General features: G+C 51.7%; 1 protein-coding gene across 1 annotated transcript in view; it reads left to right on the top strand.

Annotated features, from left to right (window-relative positions):
* ZFHX3 (zinc finger homeobox 3) overlaps positions 1-16015 on the top strand; it is a 248141-nt gene that overhangs the window by 142878 nt on the left and 89248 nt on the right. Inside the window, exon 4 of the mRNA XM_047792856.1 lies at positions 1078-1309. Coding sequence (XP_047648812.1) covers positions 1078-1309 — 232 coding nt within the window. The remainder of the gene's footprint in view (positions 1-1077; positions 1310-16015) is intronic.

Genomic DNA, 16015 nt, shown 5'->3' with positions numbered 1-16015 from the left:
ACCCACTGAGCAAGGGGCAGAGATCGAACCCGCAACCTCTTGGTTCCTAGTCGGATTTGTTAACCACTGCGCCACGACGGGAACTCCTAGACTGTCATTCTAAATGCAAAACCTTGAGTCGTCTTTCTGGGGAAATGGCCGGACAGTGACTTTGGCACTATGGTACTGACCTAAGTGTGTACAGGTCGGGTGACCAAATAGACTGTCACCGAAAGCAGGGGCTGGCGAACTTTTCCCACGAAGACCAGATACTCCTGTGTTAGGCTTTGCAGGTTGGTCCCTGTTGCAGCTGTTGAACTCTGGTTTTCATGAGCAGCCGTAGATTAACAGATGTGACTGTCCCCCCATAAAACCTTATTTATAGAAGAGGCAGCAGGGTGGGTTTGAACCGTTGGCCAGAGAGTGTTCTCAGTGTGTGTTTCTGAACAAAGCGGGACACTTCAGAGGCTGGAAGGAGGAGCCTTTCCTGAGGGCGCCAGAAAGACCAGTTTTTTTTCCTTCTGATTTTGAATTACCATAGGAGGGCACTTTTTTCATGTCTTAAAGTTAGGTTGAAGTACAGTCCATGTGCAAGATTGTGCTAATCTCTGCTGTACAGCAGAGTGATTCAGTTACACGTGTACACACATCCGTTCTCGTTCAGATTCTTTCCCCATGTGGATTGTCACAGAATATTGGATAGAGTTCCCTGTGCTATATAGCAGGTCTCTGCTGGCCAGTCATTCCCTACACGACCGTGGGCAGATACCCATCCCAAGCTCTCTGTGCCCCCTCCCTGCCCATGCACCTGTCCCCTTTGGTAACCATACTTTTTTCAAAGTCTGTGAGTCTGTTTCTTCTGCACATAATTTATACTAGGAGGGTGTAATCCATCCACGTTTTCAGCCTGACATGTTTCGGGGGAGGCGGGAGCGAGAACAGCTTGCCCCCTGTCCAGAGAGCGCTGGGGGAGGGCATGTTGGCAAAACCAGGCAGCCCACCAAGGCACCCATGTCAGGCTGCAGCCAGGGCGGGGTGGGCTGACGGTGGGCCTGGAGCACCTTACCCAAGGCGTGTCCCTGTCCTTTGCCCTCGCAGCACCTGCAGCAGCACGAGAGCGGTGTGGAGGGTGAGAGCTGCTACTACCACTGTGTCCTGTGCAGCTACTCCACCAAGGCCAAGCTCAACCTCATTCAGCACGTGCGCTCCATGAAGCACCAGCGCGGCGAGAGCCTGCGCAAGCTGCAGCGGCTGCAGAAGGGCCTTCCGGAGGAGGACGAGGACCTGGGCCAGATCTTCACCATCCGCAGGTGCCCCTCCACCGACCCAGGTGAGTGGGCTCGTGGGCACGGGAGGCTGGGAGGGGCGGGGGTCGACTGGGCACTGGCTTCAGTGTGGTGCGTCCAGCCCTCGTGTCTGCGACCGGCCCCCCAGGTGAAAGGCATGAGACACCATCGCTTTCCTGTTACATTTTCGTGAAGGAACTTAGCCCCGCTGTTCTTCCCACACCACTGCCCTGTGCGCAAGCCGGCAGACCTTGCGTCCCCTCTCCCCAGATGCCTCCGGGGGCGGGGGGGGGGTCATGGTAGATTCAGTTGATTGATTGGCGTTGCCTCGAGTCTGGTCTGGAAGGATGAACTTGAGGGAGGATGGAAGCAAGTGTTTGTGAGAAACGTTGCGGTTGTTTCGGAGAGCGACTCCGGCTGTTCCTGGCTTGGTGTGCCCGTCATGCCACAAAGAGAGCCGAGACCTTCCAGCGGGGACTCGGCCCGCTCTGCTTGCCGTCCTGGTTCTCATCCGCAGTCGCCTTCCCCGTACTGCCCCCCGCCCCCACGACTCTCCTTCCCACCGGGGCCGCATTCCCCCCCTCTGTCGTCTGTCGGTTTTTCAGCCTTCCAATCCCTTTCTCTCAACTCGGCAGCACAGGACTGCTCTTTCGGGCCCGTAAAGCAAAGGCGCGCCCTTAATCCTGTGTTCCACGCTCTTGTGTGGGTCCTCTCAGCTCCCATGTCAGCCTGCTGTGGCCTCTTCCCTCCCGTCGTCATGCTGCCCTTGAGAAGGTCACCGCTGACCTTGGGTTTACCCAGCCCGATGGCTCCGTGCCGGCCTTTTTCTTTCCGTGGCTTTGACATTGCCACCCAGCCCCTGCTGGAAGCACCCTTCCCGGGGCCTGTTCCTCCCCTGTCCTCCTGCTGCTCTGCGGCATCCTCATGCCCCTCGCCGGCTCGTGGTCCTTGCCTGCCCTGTGTGCTGACATCAGCTGGCGTGAGGCCAGGCTCTCGAAGCTCTGAGCTCCTGGCATTGGCACATGGCCTTCAGATAGCTTCCTGGGCTTCTCCCTGGTGCCACCTCGTAGACACGAGCTCATGACTTCCCCTCCAGCCTCCTTCTCCTGACTCCACGATGGCAAATGACCTGGCCAGGCTGGTGGCTCAGGGTCTTTTTATCTGGCCATCGCCTCCAGCACCCTCGCAGCCGTCGAGCCCCAGCGGCCATGTGCGGATTTTAATCCTAATGTCAAATTTCACAGTTAGGGTTTTTAAAGGTGAAAGGCTGTATGGATCTTCCTGGGACAATTGGCCTGCCCTCCCCGCCCCAGTCCTGTCCCTCAGAGCACCGGCTCTCAAGTTTAATTGCTTTTTTAGTGAACTTACTTCTGTATTTCTTTATGTGCCTTTGACTACTTTTTTTTTTAGTCAATTTTAGTCATCATTTCCTGGCTTTCTACTCTGGAAAATGAGGATTTTAGTCGTATACCATTTTACAAACCCACACATTCATACCTAATCACACGCACCCCGCCCACAAACTCTCACAGACACCACACACACCCCGTACTCCGTACACACTCACACCCCCCCCCCCCACACACACACGCTGTGCTCACGCACAGACTCGGTACCCACACTCTCCAGCGCCCCCCCGCCCCCCCCCCCCCAATCTTCCCCTCCCTCCATCTTCCATTATGATTAATAATTTGGGGTTATATTAATATTCAGTGTTTTCATTATTCTAACTCTATAAATATTAATCACAGCTGAGCCATGTAGAGTTTTCTAATTTCATTTACCTTCTTGTACAACTTTTGTTTTCCCTGGTTTCCCAGGTACCTATGATTAATTCATGGCTAACCCTCTGCCAGAGCAGACGTTTCCTAATCTCTGCAGGCTCTGCTGCATCAGGTGACCTGTCAGCTTTGTTTCCTCCTGGACACGTCCCTCCTGAGACCTTCCGGGAGGGAGTCCTGCTCCTGTCTCCATCACCTGGTTGAAGCTTTGCTCCCGATTTTCCATCCACATGGAGCCGGATTCCCTGGCGATGGGACCCCCCCCCCCCCTCCCCAAACTGGGGGCTGTCCCCTTGCTGCTAGAGTAGCATTGTCACAGAGGATTGGCCGGTCTTCCCCACAGTCAGTCGGACTTGTTGCTTTGGCAAAGGACTGTGCGGGGTGCCAGGTGTAATTCTGTCTCATCTGGGTCACTGCAAGGCTGGCTGTTCCTTCCCATGTGTATTTCACATGCCCCCTTTTGGCCCAAGTTCAGTCTTAATCTCTGGGGCTTCTGTTGGGAGCCTGACCCCATGCCTCTGCATGTGAACTGGGGACGGGGGCCCCCAGACACGTCAGGGCCCCAACTCCGAGACCGCTGTGCCATGGGGCCATAGGGGTCCCCGTTCCTCCTGGGGCATTTGGGCCTGTGTTTGATCCTGCCACTCCCCATTATGCTGTTATTAAGTCATCTCACTGGATTTTCCTTCCTCTACCATCTATACTCAGACCTATTTATTTCAGGGTTTGGAAAAGAATTTTTTTTTTTTTTGCCAGCTCTGCATACGTCATTGTTTGACTCTTCCACTTTTTAAAGCCGGTCCCTTTCGCCCCTCAATTCTTTCTTTCACTCTGCTCAGAATTCCCTTTTTATTAATGAGGTGCCCCAAACTAAATAGTGTACAGCTGCCATTTCACCCGGGGTCTATGGACTGGAACAAACAGTTCCCTGTTTGATAATGTAATTCTTCTATTTATGCAGTCACTCTGGAATTGCTTTCTTACACCACTGCCTTCTGGGTTTCTCTCATTTAATGTGTCTTAGGGTTCCCCCGCCCCTCCCCGAAGTGTATGAGCAACTTTAGTCTCGATGGTAGACTTCCTTTCTCTGTTTCCAAAGCCTTTGGTGTTGTCTTCGGCCCGGGAGTCATCTTTGGGCTCCCCACCCACCGCCCTCCTCAGAGGGCTTTCTCCTCCACTCATACGCCCTAGCTAAGCTTATGCTCATCACTCGTGACAAAAAGGAACAATGATTAGGTGACAGTCATATGGACATGAACAGGCACTCCGTTCTATTATAGCAACTCCTTGAAGAAAACGTGCCTTAAAATGTATCTCTCCTCTCCCCCAGGAACTGACTCCTAAAAACTTCTTAGAAGAATGCCTTTAAGGAAAAGGACGTGGACCTGGCAGAGTTAAGACTTTGAAGGGCACCCACATCCTCTTTTGTAAACACAGACTTTATAAAATCCAGGCCTGCCTTATTTGACGGTGCTTCGCAGTGAGCATCTCCTTTTGCAAATGAAAGGTTTGTGGGGGTCTATGCACAGAGCTCGTCTCCGGGTGCCATTTTCCCACCCGCGTCTGCCCACGTGCTATCTCTGTGTCACATTTTGGTGATTCTTGCTGTGTTTCTTACCCCCCACCAGCAAACATTTTACAACCTCCTGAAGGCTCAGATGACAGTGAACCTTTTTTTTTTAATTAAGTTGCCTCCCTTTTTTTTTTTTTTAAACACATAAAGCTACTGCACACTTAGCGGACTGCAGTGTAGTGTAAATGTCACATTTATACACACTGGGAAACCGCAGAATGCGTCCAACTCACCTTCTTTCCATGCTCGCTTTGTTGCGGTGGCCTGGAATCGCCTCCAGTTTCCCTGCCTGTATTCCCAGTTTCTCCTCTGAGATATAAGGATCAGGATATGAATCTTCAGCTGGGAACAGACGTCTTTCACGTAGCGTAAGGGAACCTCGGGGCCCTACTGGGCCCCTTTCGGGAGCCCTGCCTGTTCCGACTCTAAGCCCCGTGTAGGCGGTGTTGCTGTCTAGGGTTTTCGTTCCCGGGGCTCTGTCATCATCGGGTTCAGTGACGCTCTTCTCTTTCCTTCCTTTCCTCCTGTCCTGTCCACATACGGGAAAGTTGTACGCAAAAGCCATTGGAAAGAACATCCTTTTCTTCTCTGAGCGCGGGACCTCGGAGCCCAGTCTCCTGTCACCTTCTGCAGGTGGCAGGGCCTTCCTTGCCGAGGCTGATGGAGTGACTCCTCCAGTGGCCTCTTCCCTGTGGGCGACAGAAACATTGCCTGCCAGCGCACGTGTCTGTGCGGAAAAGAGGAGACTGTGAAGGCCCCCTCTGCCCTTCAGCACTTGGTGGCAGTGGCTAGGGTTGACACCCACCTTGGCCTCTCTACCCCTTGAGAGGCCTCGTGACCAGACGTAAAGCATCCAGGTCCTGCCCTGCTGTGCCCGGGGCCCGAGTCTCGGTCGTGGACAGTGTGCTGAGAACTAGGCCACCCTCCCGCCACGGGCTGCTTGTGGTCCAGCCTCACCCTCACGTCAGCGGGCAGGCTGGCTCCTGTATCACGCGGGCTCTACCCTCGGGTGGAGGCCTTTGTGTTTATGCGTGCCACCTCTTGCCCCTGTGCTAGATACACACACGCACACATATACAGGCCCTTCCCCTTAAATAATAAAAATGTCTTGGAATTAGCCATCTCAGGGAAAAGAAAGGAATCAAACTGAATGTGGTTCACCCCATCCCAGTCTTTTTTTGCGTCTGACCTGCTCTTTGGATGATGGCCTCGAGGGGAGTTTCTGCAAGCCCAGGCGTTGTGACTTTGTGGGCACTTGGCCTTCCTGTTTTGTGCCCCCACACAGGTAGAAGGAGAGAAGGCCCGTTGTGATGGTGCCGCAATGGGTTTTATCTCCCAGCTGCTTGCTGGCATGGGCTGTTTGCTTCCCCTCAGTTGACCAGAAGCTCTTGGAAGATGGAACACTCTCATAGGTGGATCGTGTAGGATCAGCTTTCCCGTTGGCTTATTAAAAAGGCATTTCTGGCTCCCGGGTGAAACGGGAGTGGATTTCACTCTGTCGGTGCCCTGGGCCTCCAGAAGACAAGAGGTGCTTTGTGCTTCTGCCATCGGCCTTCCTCTCCTTTTCCTCCTCCTCGCTTTAACTGCTGCTTTTACATGGACTTGACCTGCGAACCTTGCACAGATATAATTGAGTGATTCTTTGTTGAGCACCTACTATGTGCAAGACTTGGAGTTGGAGGCAGGGCACAGCCGACGCCTCCTCTCAGCCCTTGGTGTGGATATACTGCTTAAGAGGCCAGCCCAGGCCTTCCAGGCAACCGGACCAGGGCTCAGTTTCCAGAGGGCGTGCTCATTCAGGCTTGGGGGGAATATTTTCCTTGGAGCCTCTTTCACTGACACATCTTTGGCGCTCAAGGTAGTGAAAATTCCTGGGATCAGGGAGGCAGACGCAGCTGGCCAAGTGATGATGTGGTTTTGGTGACAACGTTTACTGAAACACTCACTGGCTTCACTTGATAGATTATTTTTTTTGAACCAAGTTCCAGGGAATTCTGCTAAACTCATACAGCTTAAGAGAGTAAGAAAATGTAATGTTTTCAACCTTCTCATTTGCTTTTGTTTTTATTTTTCAAAATTGGTGTAAGGCTGCCCTATGAATATGAAGTGCATCTTTTTTTTTTTTTTTTCGAATAGCTGAATTATATGGAAATTCAGTGTCATTTTTCTTCTAGCGCTGAAGTACATCGTGGCCAGTTCTGAGGTGTAGTTTTCATAAAGCCAGCATAGCTCTCTCTCCTTTTTCGTTGTGACTGTATGTTTTGTCCACAGGGCTTGGAAAAGGGGTAGGGATAAAGTGTTTCTAACTAGAAAAGTTAAATGTAAAAGCTCAGCAAAACAAATTGGGGCGACTGAACGTGTAAGCGCTCATGGAGGAATAGAGAAAGTACGACTTTATCTGTTTTAAACACATTCCCTGAAGGAGGACTCTTTGGACAAGGATTGTGAATTTCATTGTGCTTTCTTAGAAGGCTGCTCTATAATGCAAGGATAAAGTGCCATCATTATGGATCGACATGAAAAGGGAATATAATTTTGTTAAATGAAAAATGGAGTTCTCAGAAGAGCATAGAGTTTGATGCTATTTTTTTTTTCTAAGTATTCTTCCTAAAGCTTTTAAGATCACCATTCTAAGCAAAGTTGGTAATTGGCGTTTCTGGCTGTTTCATGGGTGGGGTCTGTTTATACAGAATCTAATAGAGTGTCAGGCCCATGGCGAGAGCTTAGATAATAGTGGTGCTTGTTGACAGAGATATTAGCAGAATTGCTAGCAATATGCCAAAGAGTAAATCTTGGCTGTCTTTTGTTCACAGAGATAGTTTTCGCTTCGTCTGTGTAAAGCCTCCATGGTTTGATTACTGCCTGATTCGCTTGCATTTTGCATCGATGTGAAGAGGACAGGAGTAGTTCTTAGGGTGTATACTGTCTTGTTTTTTTGTTGGAACAGAGTTCCTGATTTGCCTTAATTAGTCCTCTAACAATCTACAAAGGTCAGTGCCAATTGCCTGTTCATTTACATTTGTAATTGTGATGGCTTCTGATTACACATTCCTTGTCTTAGTCCTTCCTCTAAGGAGGTGCTCGCCTGTCCCTCCTCCTCCCGCACATGTGTACGCACGCCTACATGTACATGCCCAACACACACGCGTGCGTGCACACACACACACACACACACACACACACACACACACACACACACACGCAGACCCCAGTGTGGGAGCTGAGGCTCCATCTCTTCATACAAGAAGCCTTTGTGATGATGGCATTGTCTTCCTGGAACCTCCGCATCCGTTAGGGCAAAGGAGAGGCTGTTGCTGCTAGGTTAGCGATATAATGAAGCCAGAGTCAGGGAAACGACGTGGATACAGGCAAGTAATCCAAGATCCATGATCTGGGAGCTGTCTTGAACCGGGTCATTAAAAGCAGTTGAACTTTGCCGCTTGCTTTCTGCAAAATATGCTAATGATCGGGCCTGTTGGGGTGGATACAGCGGAGCCCTGGTTCACTGTGTCCCATGTTCCTGGTCCGGAAGGGACCCTCTGGGAGGACCTGATATCACCGGGATAGTAGCTTGGACAGTGAGGCCGGCATCTTCAAGCCCCCACCTGGTCTGTTTCCTCTGTCTCCTCCAGGAGAGACAAGTGTCTGTACCAAGAGGTCCTGCCTTTTAGAGGCGTTCCCTGAGGTCTGGCTGCAGGAGCCTGAGTCATAGTCATTTTCATTCATTCGCCCTTTCCTATTCTGGATCCGCCATTCACTAGTTACTTGATTTTATGGGCCTTTCGAGGCCATCAGGGTCTTGGTTTTACTTCCGTGCGTAGCACCAGCATGTGCATTGCCCTGTGCACATGGCTATACACTGCCTGCCTGTTAGCCTCCTCCTTGGCTGGAGGCTCTAGTTGTCTTGTATGCTGTCCCCTTGGGTAGCTAGTGGCAGGGGGGCCCTTGTGGCCAACCCGCCCTGCTCCGTCTGAGAGGCAGCAATACTGTGACCGCCCCCTCTCGGGAAGGTGAGACCAAATAGCACAGCAAAAAAGAGCAAAGAAAAAAGCCACCTGCTGGTGGCTGCTGGAATTAGGAGGGACTCTGGGGGGTTATCTGGGGTGGGGGGTATTGAGGGTGAGCCCTAGGGTCTCCTGCCTAGGGATGCGAGATGCCGGAGAGCCCAGAAACACAGGGACCCCCAAGGGAGACAGAGAGTGTCATGTCACACCAAGTGTCATTTCAGTGACCCCCCTATGCCAGTCCCCTTTGAAAGAGGTATCCGAGGAGCTTGAAAGTTTGAAACTTGACCCCCAGCCGAAGATGGGCAGCCTGCCTGTGTGTCAGTGTTGTGCTGTCTTGGGGTTGGGTTGTGTCCCTGAATTTTATTCCAGGGGAGGGGCCATGGGATGGGGACCACTGCCCTGGCGGGGTCCGTCATCCTCGGCTGCCCCAGCTCACGTGCCCAGCCTCATCCCCAGCTTCTGCACCCAGCACCCCCTTTGTTGCTCACATGCAATTTTCCAAGAGAAATAAAGATTTGTAGGTGTTTTTGCCTTTGGAAATACCTGAAGGATCCATTTCTTGGGCTCCTTACATCCTATATGAAACTCGTTCCTGAGCTTGGTAGGGGACCAGGGAGGAAAAGAGAACATGCGTCTCTCTCTTTGCTTCACAGAAATAGCTCAAAGCTGCCTTCTCAGACTTAGAGATGTCAAGGAACCCCCTTCAGATGGTGACCCAATTATGAGAATTAGACTCCCACGTGATTTTTTTCCTCAAACATTGACTAGCGGTGGAAAGTTTTCTGACCTTCCAAATCAGAATAAGGAGTTCCCATCGTGGCTCAGCTCTAACGAACCTCACTAGTATCCATGAGGATGCAGGTTTGATCCCTGGCCTCGCTTAGTGGGCTTAAGGGTCTGGCGTTGCCTCGAGCTGTGGCGTAGGTCGCAGACACAGCTCAGATCCCGCATTGCTGTGCCTGTGGCGTAGGCCGGTGGCTGTAGCGCCGATTTGACCTCTACCCTGGGAACCTCCATATGCCTCGGGTGTGGCCTTAAAAAAAGACCAAAAAAAAAAAAAAATCAAAATAAGTGTTGTCCACAGTCCCCTGGTTCTTGGGTTTTTAGGTCCCTTGAGAACAGCAAGGAAGCTTCTCCAGATGCTCTGTCTGCTCATTCAGCACAGCAGCCACAAGTCTCCTGTGGCTACTTAAGTTTAAGTTAATTCAGGTTGAATAAAAAATTTAAATTCAGCGTCTCTGTCATACCAGCCAGATGCCAAGTGCTTCTTAGGGACGTGGTTCATGGTTTCCTGGGTGGACAGAACAGATTTATAGAACAGTTGAGAAGGTTCTATTGGACAGCGCAGGCCAGCTCTGAGGACCCAAAGGCCCCTGCCCCTGGGTTCCTCTTGGGGTCCTGCAGGTCCAGGCTGGGTTTGGGCTGCATTCTCTCTAATGCTGTCTGGCTTCCCTTCTAAAGAACACGGTGCCCGCCTGCTGCCTGCTTTCTGCTAGGCCGGGTAGGGTGTATTCTTTATTGCTTTTCCAACTTTGTTTCTTTCTTTTTTTCTTCCTTTCCCTTTCAGTTTTTCTTAGTATGGGAGAAATATGTTTTCAAACAGGCATTTACTTTTGGTTGTGCCCCTTAAACCTAATCCATTGGCCGTTTTGAGGGAGTCTGAAAGGACTTTGTAAAGATGTATCTTTCAGAGAGGCCGTTAACGGCTTTCATACCTCAGGACTGTCTTGAAATCTTGTGTGTGTTGGTTCATAAAAAGAGCGATTTGTTGCTTTTAAAAGCTCCTTGACTTCTGCCCTAATTAGAATATTAAAAATTGGACGGTATGTGATTTTTCTTGGAACAGGCCTGTCTTGTTGTTTTCAGTTTTATCCAAAACTGTCATCATCTCATGAAGACAGAGGAAGAATCTATGTGCTTTTCTCTCTCTGTTTTCCTTGGTTTAAAATGCTCTGTGTAGGACGGAGTTTTTCCTTCCTGACTGCGTTGGTTTGCTTAGGGCAGCCGTCACGAAATGCCATAGATGGAGTGCCTTCAACGACAGCATTTTTCTCACAGGGCTAGAGGCTGACAGTCCAAGATCAAGGTTTAGTTTCTCCTGAGGCCACCCTCCTTGGCGTCTAGACGGCTGCTGCCTTCTCTTCTTCTCGCGGCCTTTACTCCGAGCGCTTATCCCCGAGTCTCTCTGTATGTCATGGGCTCCTCTTCTTCCAAGGCCATCAGTCAGGGTGAGCCCCTTCTCCATTCTAACACCCATTTTAACTTAATCACTTCTTTAAAGGCCCTTTCTCTGAATAAGTCACAGCTGAAGTGTCAGGGGTTCGCGCTTCATCAGAGGAATTTGGGGAACTCATTTTGGGCCTTAACACCAGTGTTCTGACAGCTCAGGCCAGAGTCTTGTTTCTTTCTTCTTGTTCCTTTTTTTTTTTTTTTTTTCTTTTTTTGGCCGCCCTGTGGCACATGGAGTTCCTGGGCCAGGGATCAGATCCGAGCCACAGTTGCAGCTTGGATCCTCAACCCACTGCACCAGGCTGGGCATCAAACCCACGTCCTGGTGCTGCAGAGACACTGCTAATCCCGGTGCACCACAAAGAACTCTCAGTGTCTTATTTATTTTTCTGTGGTCCTTTTGGATGTGGGAGACAGACGTGGAGGGCGGTGGGGAGACTCTGGACGTAGGCTTTCTGCAGCCTGGTCACTGCCCGCCGGTCCCTCTGCAGCCTTCTGCTCTCATCACTTGGTCCTCCATGAGGGCCTTGGCTGGTGAAGAGACACAGCGAGCTCCTTGGCCGGGCACTCCATTCGAGGTCCCCTTGTCAGGCCGGGAAAGGGGTCAGAGCCCTGTGTCCTCTGTGCTTGTTTAACCAGGAATCTTTTCTCGCCTCACCTGACCCAGGCTCCACTCAAACCTTCTGCTGATGGACCCCCAGCCCCTCGTAGGGACGTTCTTGTGCCTGTGCAACCTGGCAGCCTTCACCTTGAGACACCTTGCCCTTGCCAAGGGTCCTCCAGTGGGCACTTGAATATGAGCCTCGTAGGGGAGGGTTTATAGAAATAGCAGCCCCTGTTACCCACCAGTGCTTTCAAGGATGGGCAGAACTCCCTTGTGGATTTGTGCATAGTGTTTAGTGGCCTGGTGTTGCTCTGGTTGGAAATAAATGCCCCCCAGAACCTTGCCGTGAGCCACATGCCATGGTTGTATTGCTGTCAACTGGTTGGGCTTCCGTCCTGAGGACTTTGGTTGCTGGAGGTGCCCGAGGGACTCTTACTCCTTGGCTTTACCTTATCTGTGTCGAATCTTCCAGCTACACTATATAAAAGCCCCATGTTTGTTTTCATCCATAATAACTTTCATGGAGGCCCCACCCCTCCAGGTGTCTGGAGCACACATCCTCCTTCTCAGCCCTCATCTTCCCCAGGTACCCACCCGGATGCAGGTGTTGTGACCGCCTCCCGGCAGGGCCTTCCTTCCGCGGGAGTGTAAGGCCTTCACTCCTTCTCAGCCAGTCGCTGGTCTCACGTCTCCAGGCTCCCCCTATTCCAGACTCTGTTTTGTGCTCAGTTCCGTGCGTAAGTAGCAGATGCTGTATTAGCGCGGAAAGAAGATGTTTCTTTCCCTGCAGGAGGTTCTCGTGGACGTGCCGCTCTAGACAGAGGCAGAGCTGGAGGCTCAGGGCCACGCTCTCCCCCCTGCGTCTTGCTCCTTGCTTTGGGTGGTGCACTCATCCCAGGCACTCATCCCAGGCACAGTACTTTGCCGCAGGGTCGGGGGTCTTTGTCTGGAAGGAAGATGATCCACAACAGGGTCCTCTCAGGATAGAAACGAAGAATAAGACCTAGGCGAGAGAAGGGGCAATGGTTATTTGGGGTTTTTTTTGTTTGTTTGTCTTTTTGCCTTTTCTAGGGCCGCTCCCACGGCATATGGAAGTTCCCAGGCTAGGGGTCTAATCGGAGCTGCAGCCACCGGCCTACGCCACAGCCACAGCAACTCGGGATCCGAGCCGCATCTGCAACCTACACCACAGCTCACGGCAACGCCAGATCGTTAACCCACTGAGCAAGGGCAGGGATCGAACCCGCAACCTCATAGTTCCTAGTCAGGTTTGTTAACCACTGAGCCACAACGGGAACTCCGGCAACGGTTGTTTGTGACTCCTCATCCATCAGAGCTCCAGTCTCCATCTTCTCCCAGGCCCGGACACGCTTGGCGTGGTCTCTCTAATACTCAAAACCCCTCTGAGATTTTCCCAGGTGAGTTGATCCCAGAAGCAGTGAGAAGCCCCGCAGGGTGGAAGGGGCAGCGCGCAGGCGTCTGTACTGGAGCGGCCCGCCTGTCACCACTTAGGTGATGCACTTAGTGATGAGGATGTGGCCTGGCCATGGGCCGTGTGTGCCAGTGTCCACCCCAGACGTTTGCAGGGTAATGACGGGCATTTGGTGATAGATGTTAGCTGGACGTTGGGTGGGTGGGTCTTAATTATCAACAAAACAACGAAGGCTGGGTGGGCAGTTAAACTCAGAGAAAAAATCAAAATTGGGGCTCTGATTTTTGAAAAAGGGAAGAAGAGAAGGTATAGGAGGGGGGGGTGAATGCTGAAGCATTTGGCAACGAGGAGGTGACGAGGGGGCGCCAGTAGGAGAAGGACAGTTTAACTTCCTTACTTCTTTTAGAAAAACCGCGACTGGAAAGCAGCGAGCAGTGTGGGTCCAGAAGTGGCGTTCTTGAGTCCCGCAGACACGGCCTCGTCCTTAGCATGGCCACACACTGCCCGAGGCTTTGGAAGCCTGCCAGCAGGGCAGGAACGGAGAGTCTGAAGTTTTCCCTCCAGCAAGGGGGAGACAGACACCAAATAAACAGATAGAGAGTGTCAGGTGTGCAAGGTGCTGTGAAAATAGAGCCAGGCGGGGCTGGGCGAGATGGGGGAGCCGTTTTGTATAAGGTGCTCTGAGAACGTTCTCCCGGGAGGTGACATTGGAGCTGAGCGGAGAACACGAGCGGAAGCGGCCCTGGCAGAGGCCCGGCGAGCTCACAGCCCCTTGGCCCCTGGAGCAGCGGGGTCACGGGAGCAGCCGGTGGAGGGTGGGCGAGGGGGCTTAGGGAGCTGCGGACCCTGGCGGGACCCCGGCAGGACGTGCGGTCCCGTTTGGATTTTGTTCCCATCAGGATGGGCGCGGTGGAAGCAGGGGCGTGGTGGTGTGACTTCCACTGTTCAGGTTGCCATGGAAACTTGTGTGTCCGCTGTAGCACAGATGTGAGTTGTCTCCCTCCCCGTCACCCCCAAGTAAAAGAGCCCTTCAGGCGAGGAGGGGGCACCGTGCCGGCTCTGCAGGACCCCTGTTGCAGGGGTGACGCTGACCTTGCCCTGCTTTAGAAGCTGCTCCCTGGGATCACCGTAGCGCTTTGGAGTTCCCTGGTTTAGCCCGGGGCTCAGCGGTTTCTTTCACAAAAGAAAACCCGTTCTCGGTGACTCATGACCCAAGTGTGGAGCCTGGGACAGACTTGTGTCCTTTCGCCTGGAAGATGAGATGCCTCCCGTCCGGCGTAAACAGCCACCACGAGGAAGGAGAAACGGCTCTGGTCAGGCTGTGTGTCAGGACGGTGTTGAAAGCCCACTGAGCACCTCGCGTCTCCTCCCGCCCGCCCCCTTCTGATGGGCATTCACCTGCCACACAGCATCTTGGTGTGTGAGGTTGATGTCCGTTTCCTGGACAGGAGTTTCCACGGACTTAGTACTGGATTTCCGAGAGTGCTCGATGCCCTCGCACCTGTCCCAGTGCTGCCTGTCCAGAGGTCATTAGCCTGTCCTGGGAGAGCCGATGACCCTGCTCTGACTTGCATGTCTAGCCAGCTTTTGATGGACAGGCCTGATCTAATTTTGCAGCCATTTTTTTCCTCCGTGGACATGTGCCCAGACCCCAGGCGGATCTGAAGACTTCTTCAGAACACATAAGACCAGGGAGATTTGTGCCCCACTGTGCTGTTTTCTCTGAGCTTTGCTCTGATCAGGAATGCAGACTGCGGAGAGAGTGTGTGTGTGTGTGTGTGTGTGTTTGCAGTAGATGCTGTGCAGGCACGGGGCCTTCATTCCTTTCAGTGAATCTGTATTACACAGCTAATTGGAAAATAGTGATTCTTTTTCAATAAGTGTTTTGGGGCCATTCCTCCTCCCTTAGGGTCCAGGTCCCCTTGGGATTGTAGACACACATTGAGAGGCCCCTGGAGGGAAGGATGTTGGTGTATATCACGGATATTGGGAAAGAATGTTTCAGCCACACCTGGCTGCCGTGTGTGAGGACAAATTTAATTTATTTTAAAAATTTGGCCACAGGCAGCCTTTTCTGTCTGTTCTTTTAGGGCAAGGGCAGGGGGGTGTGGGTTGGGGAGGAATTGAAGAGCAGCAGCAAGCTATGGTTTGCATTTGTTTTCTCCCAGATTTGACCAGCCAGCAGAAGCGAGATTATCTCTAGAGGATATGAAAGGTTTAATCATTTTAATTTCGTTTTTATTAAAGTTTATCATAACTCCTTTTTCCAACGTGCTCTGGTAGGGAGAGAGGAGGAGGTAATATAAATATACACAAACCCCCAAGCATTTGGTTAATAAACTCTCTAAGGGGCGGCTCCACAAGGGGAGGAAGTGGTTGGATGGCTGGGGACAGTGGGCTGGCCAGGGCATGCCGTGACAACGCTGAAACGTGGCCGGCATCTCGTAAGCTTCCCATCCACCTCCAGCAGACACTGGCCTGGGAAGCTCATGGCTTTCATTAAACAGAGAGAGAGGAAGCTTCAACTCTTGTCTTATTCTATCATGGTTCTCGAGTGGACTGAATCTCCAAGCCATTTCTCGCTATTAGAAGCCTAAATTTGGAGTTCCCATTGTGGCGAACTCCAGTGGTAGAAACAAATCCAACCAGGAACCATGAAGTTGCGGATTCAATCCCTGGCCTTGCTCAGTGGGATAAAGGATCCCGTGTTGCTGTGAGCTGTGGTGTAGGTTGCAAATGGGGCTCGGATCTGGCATTGCTGTGGCTGTGGCGTAGGTGGCAGCTACAGCTCCGATTGGACCCCTAGCCTGGGAACCTCCATATGCTGCAGGTTAGACCCTAAAAAACAAAAAAAAAAGTGCCTAAATTTACAGAAAATAATAGAATTTGCTTTTGTTAGAGTCTTCTACCCCTTATCGTAGCAATGAAGTATTTGAACCTGGATATTCTGAAGACGCTTTAGGCCTAATACTAAACCTTGAGGTGTGTGTGTGTGTGGGTGTGTGTGTTTTATATGAAACAGCCAAGTTGGGACAGAAATAGTCCTAATTTTTGAATTGGGATACTGTTCTATAAATGATAGTGAAATGAGGCAGGTAGGAGCCGAGATGAACAGACCTGTTGG

Source organism: Phacochoerus africanus, chromosome 8 (assembly GCF_016906955.1).
Source record: "Phacochoerus africanus isolate WHEZ1 chromosome 8, ROS_Pafr_v1, whole genome shotgun sequence".
Taxonomy (NCBI): domain Eukaryota; kingdom Metazoa; phylum Chordata; class Mammalia; order Artiodactyla; family Suidae; genus Phacochoerus; species Phacochoerus africanus.
Note: the sequence above shows the minus strand (reverse complement) of the source record. Positions and strands in the feature narration are given on the sequence as shown.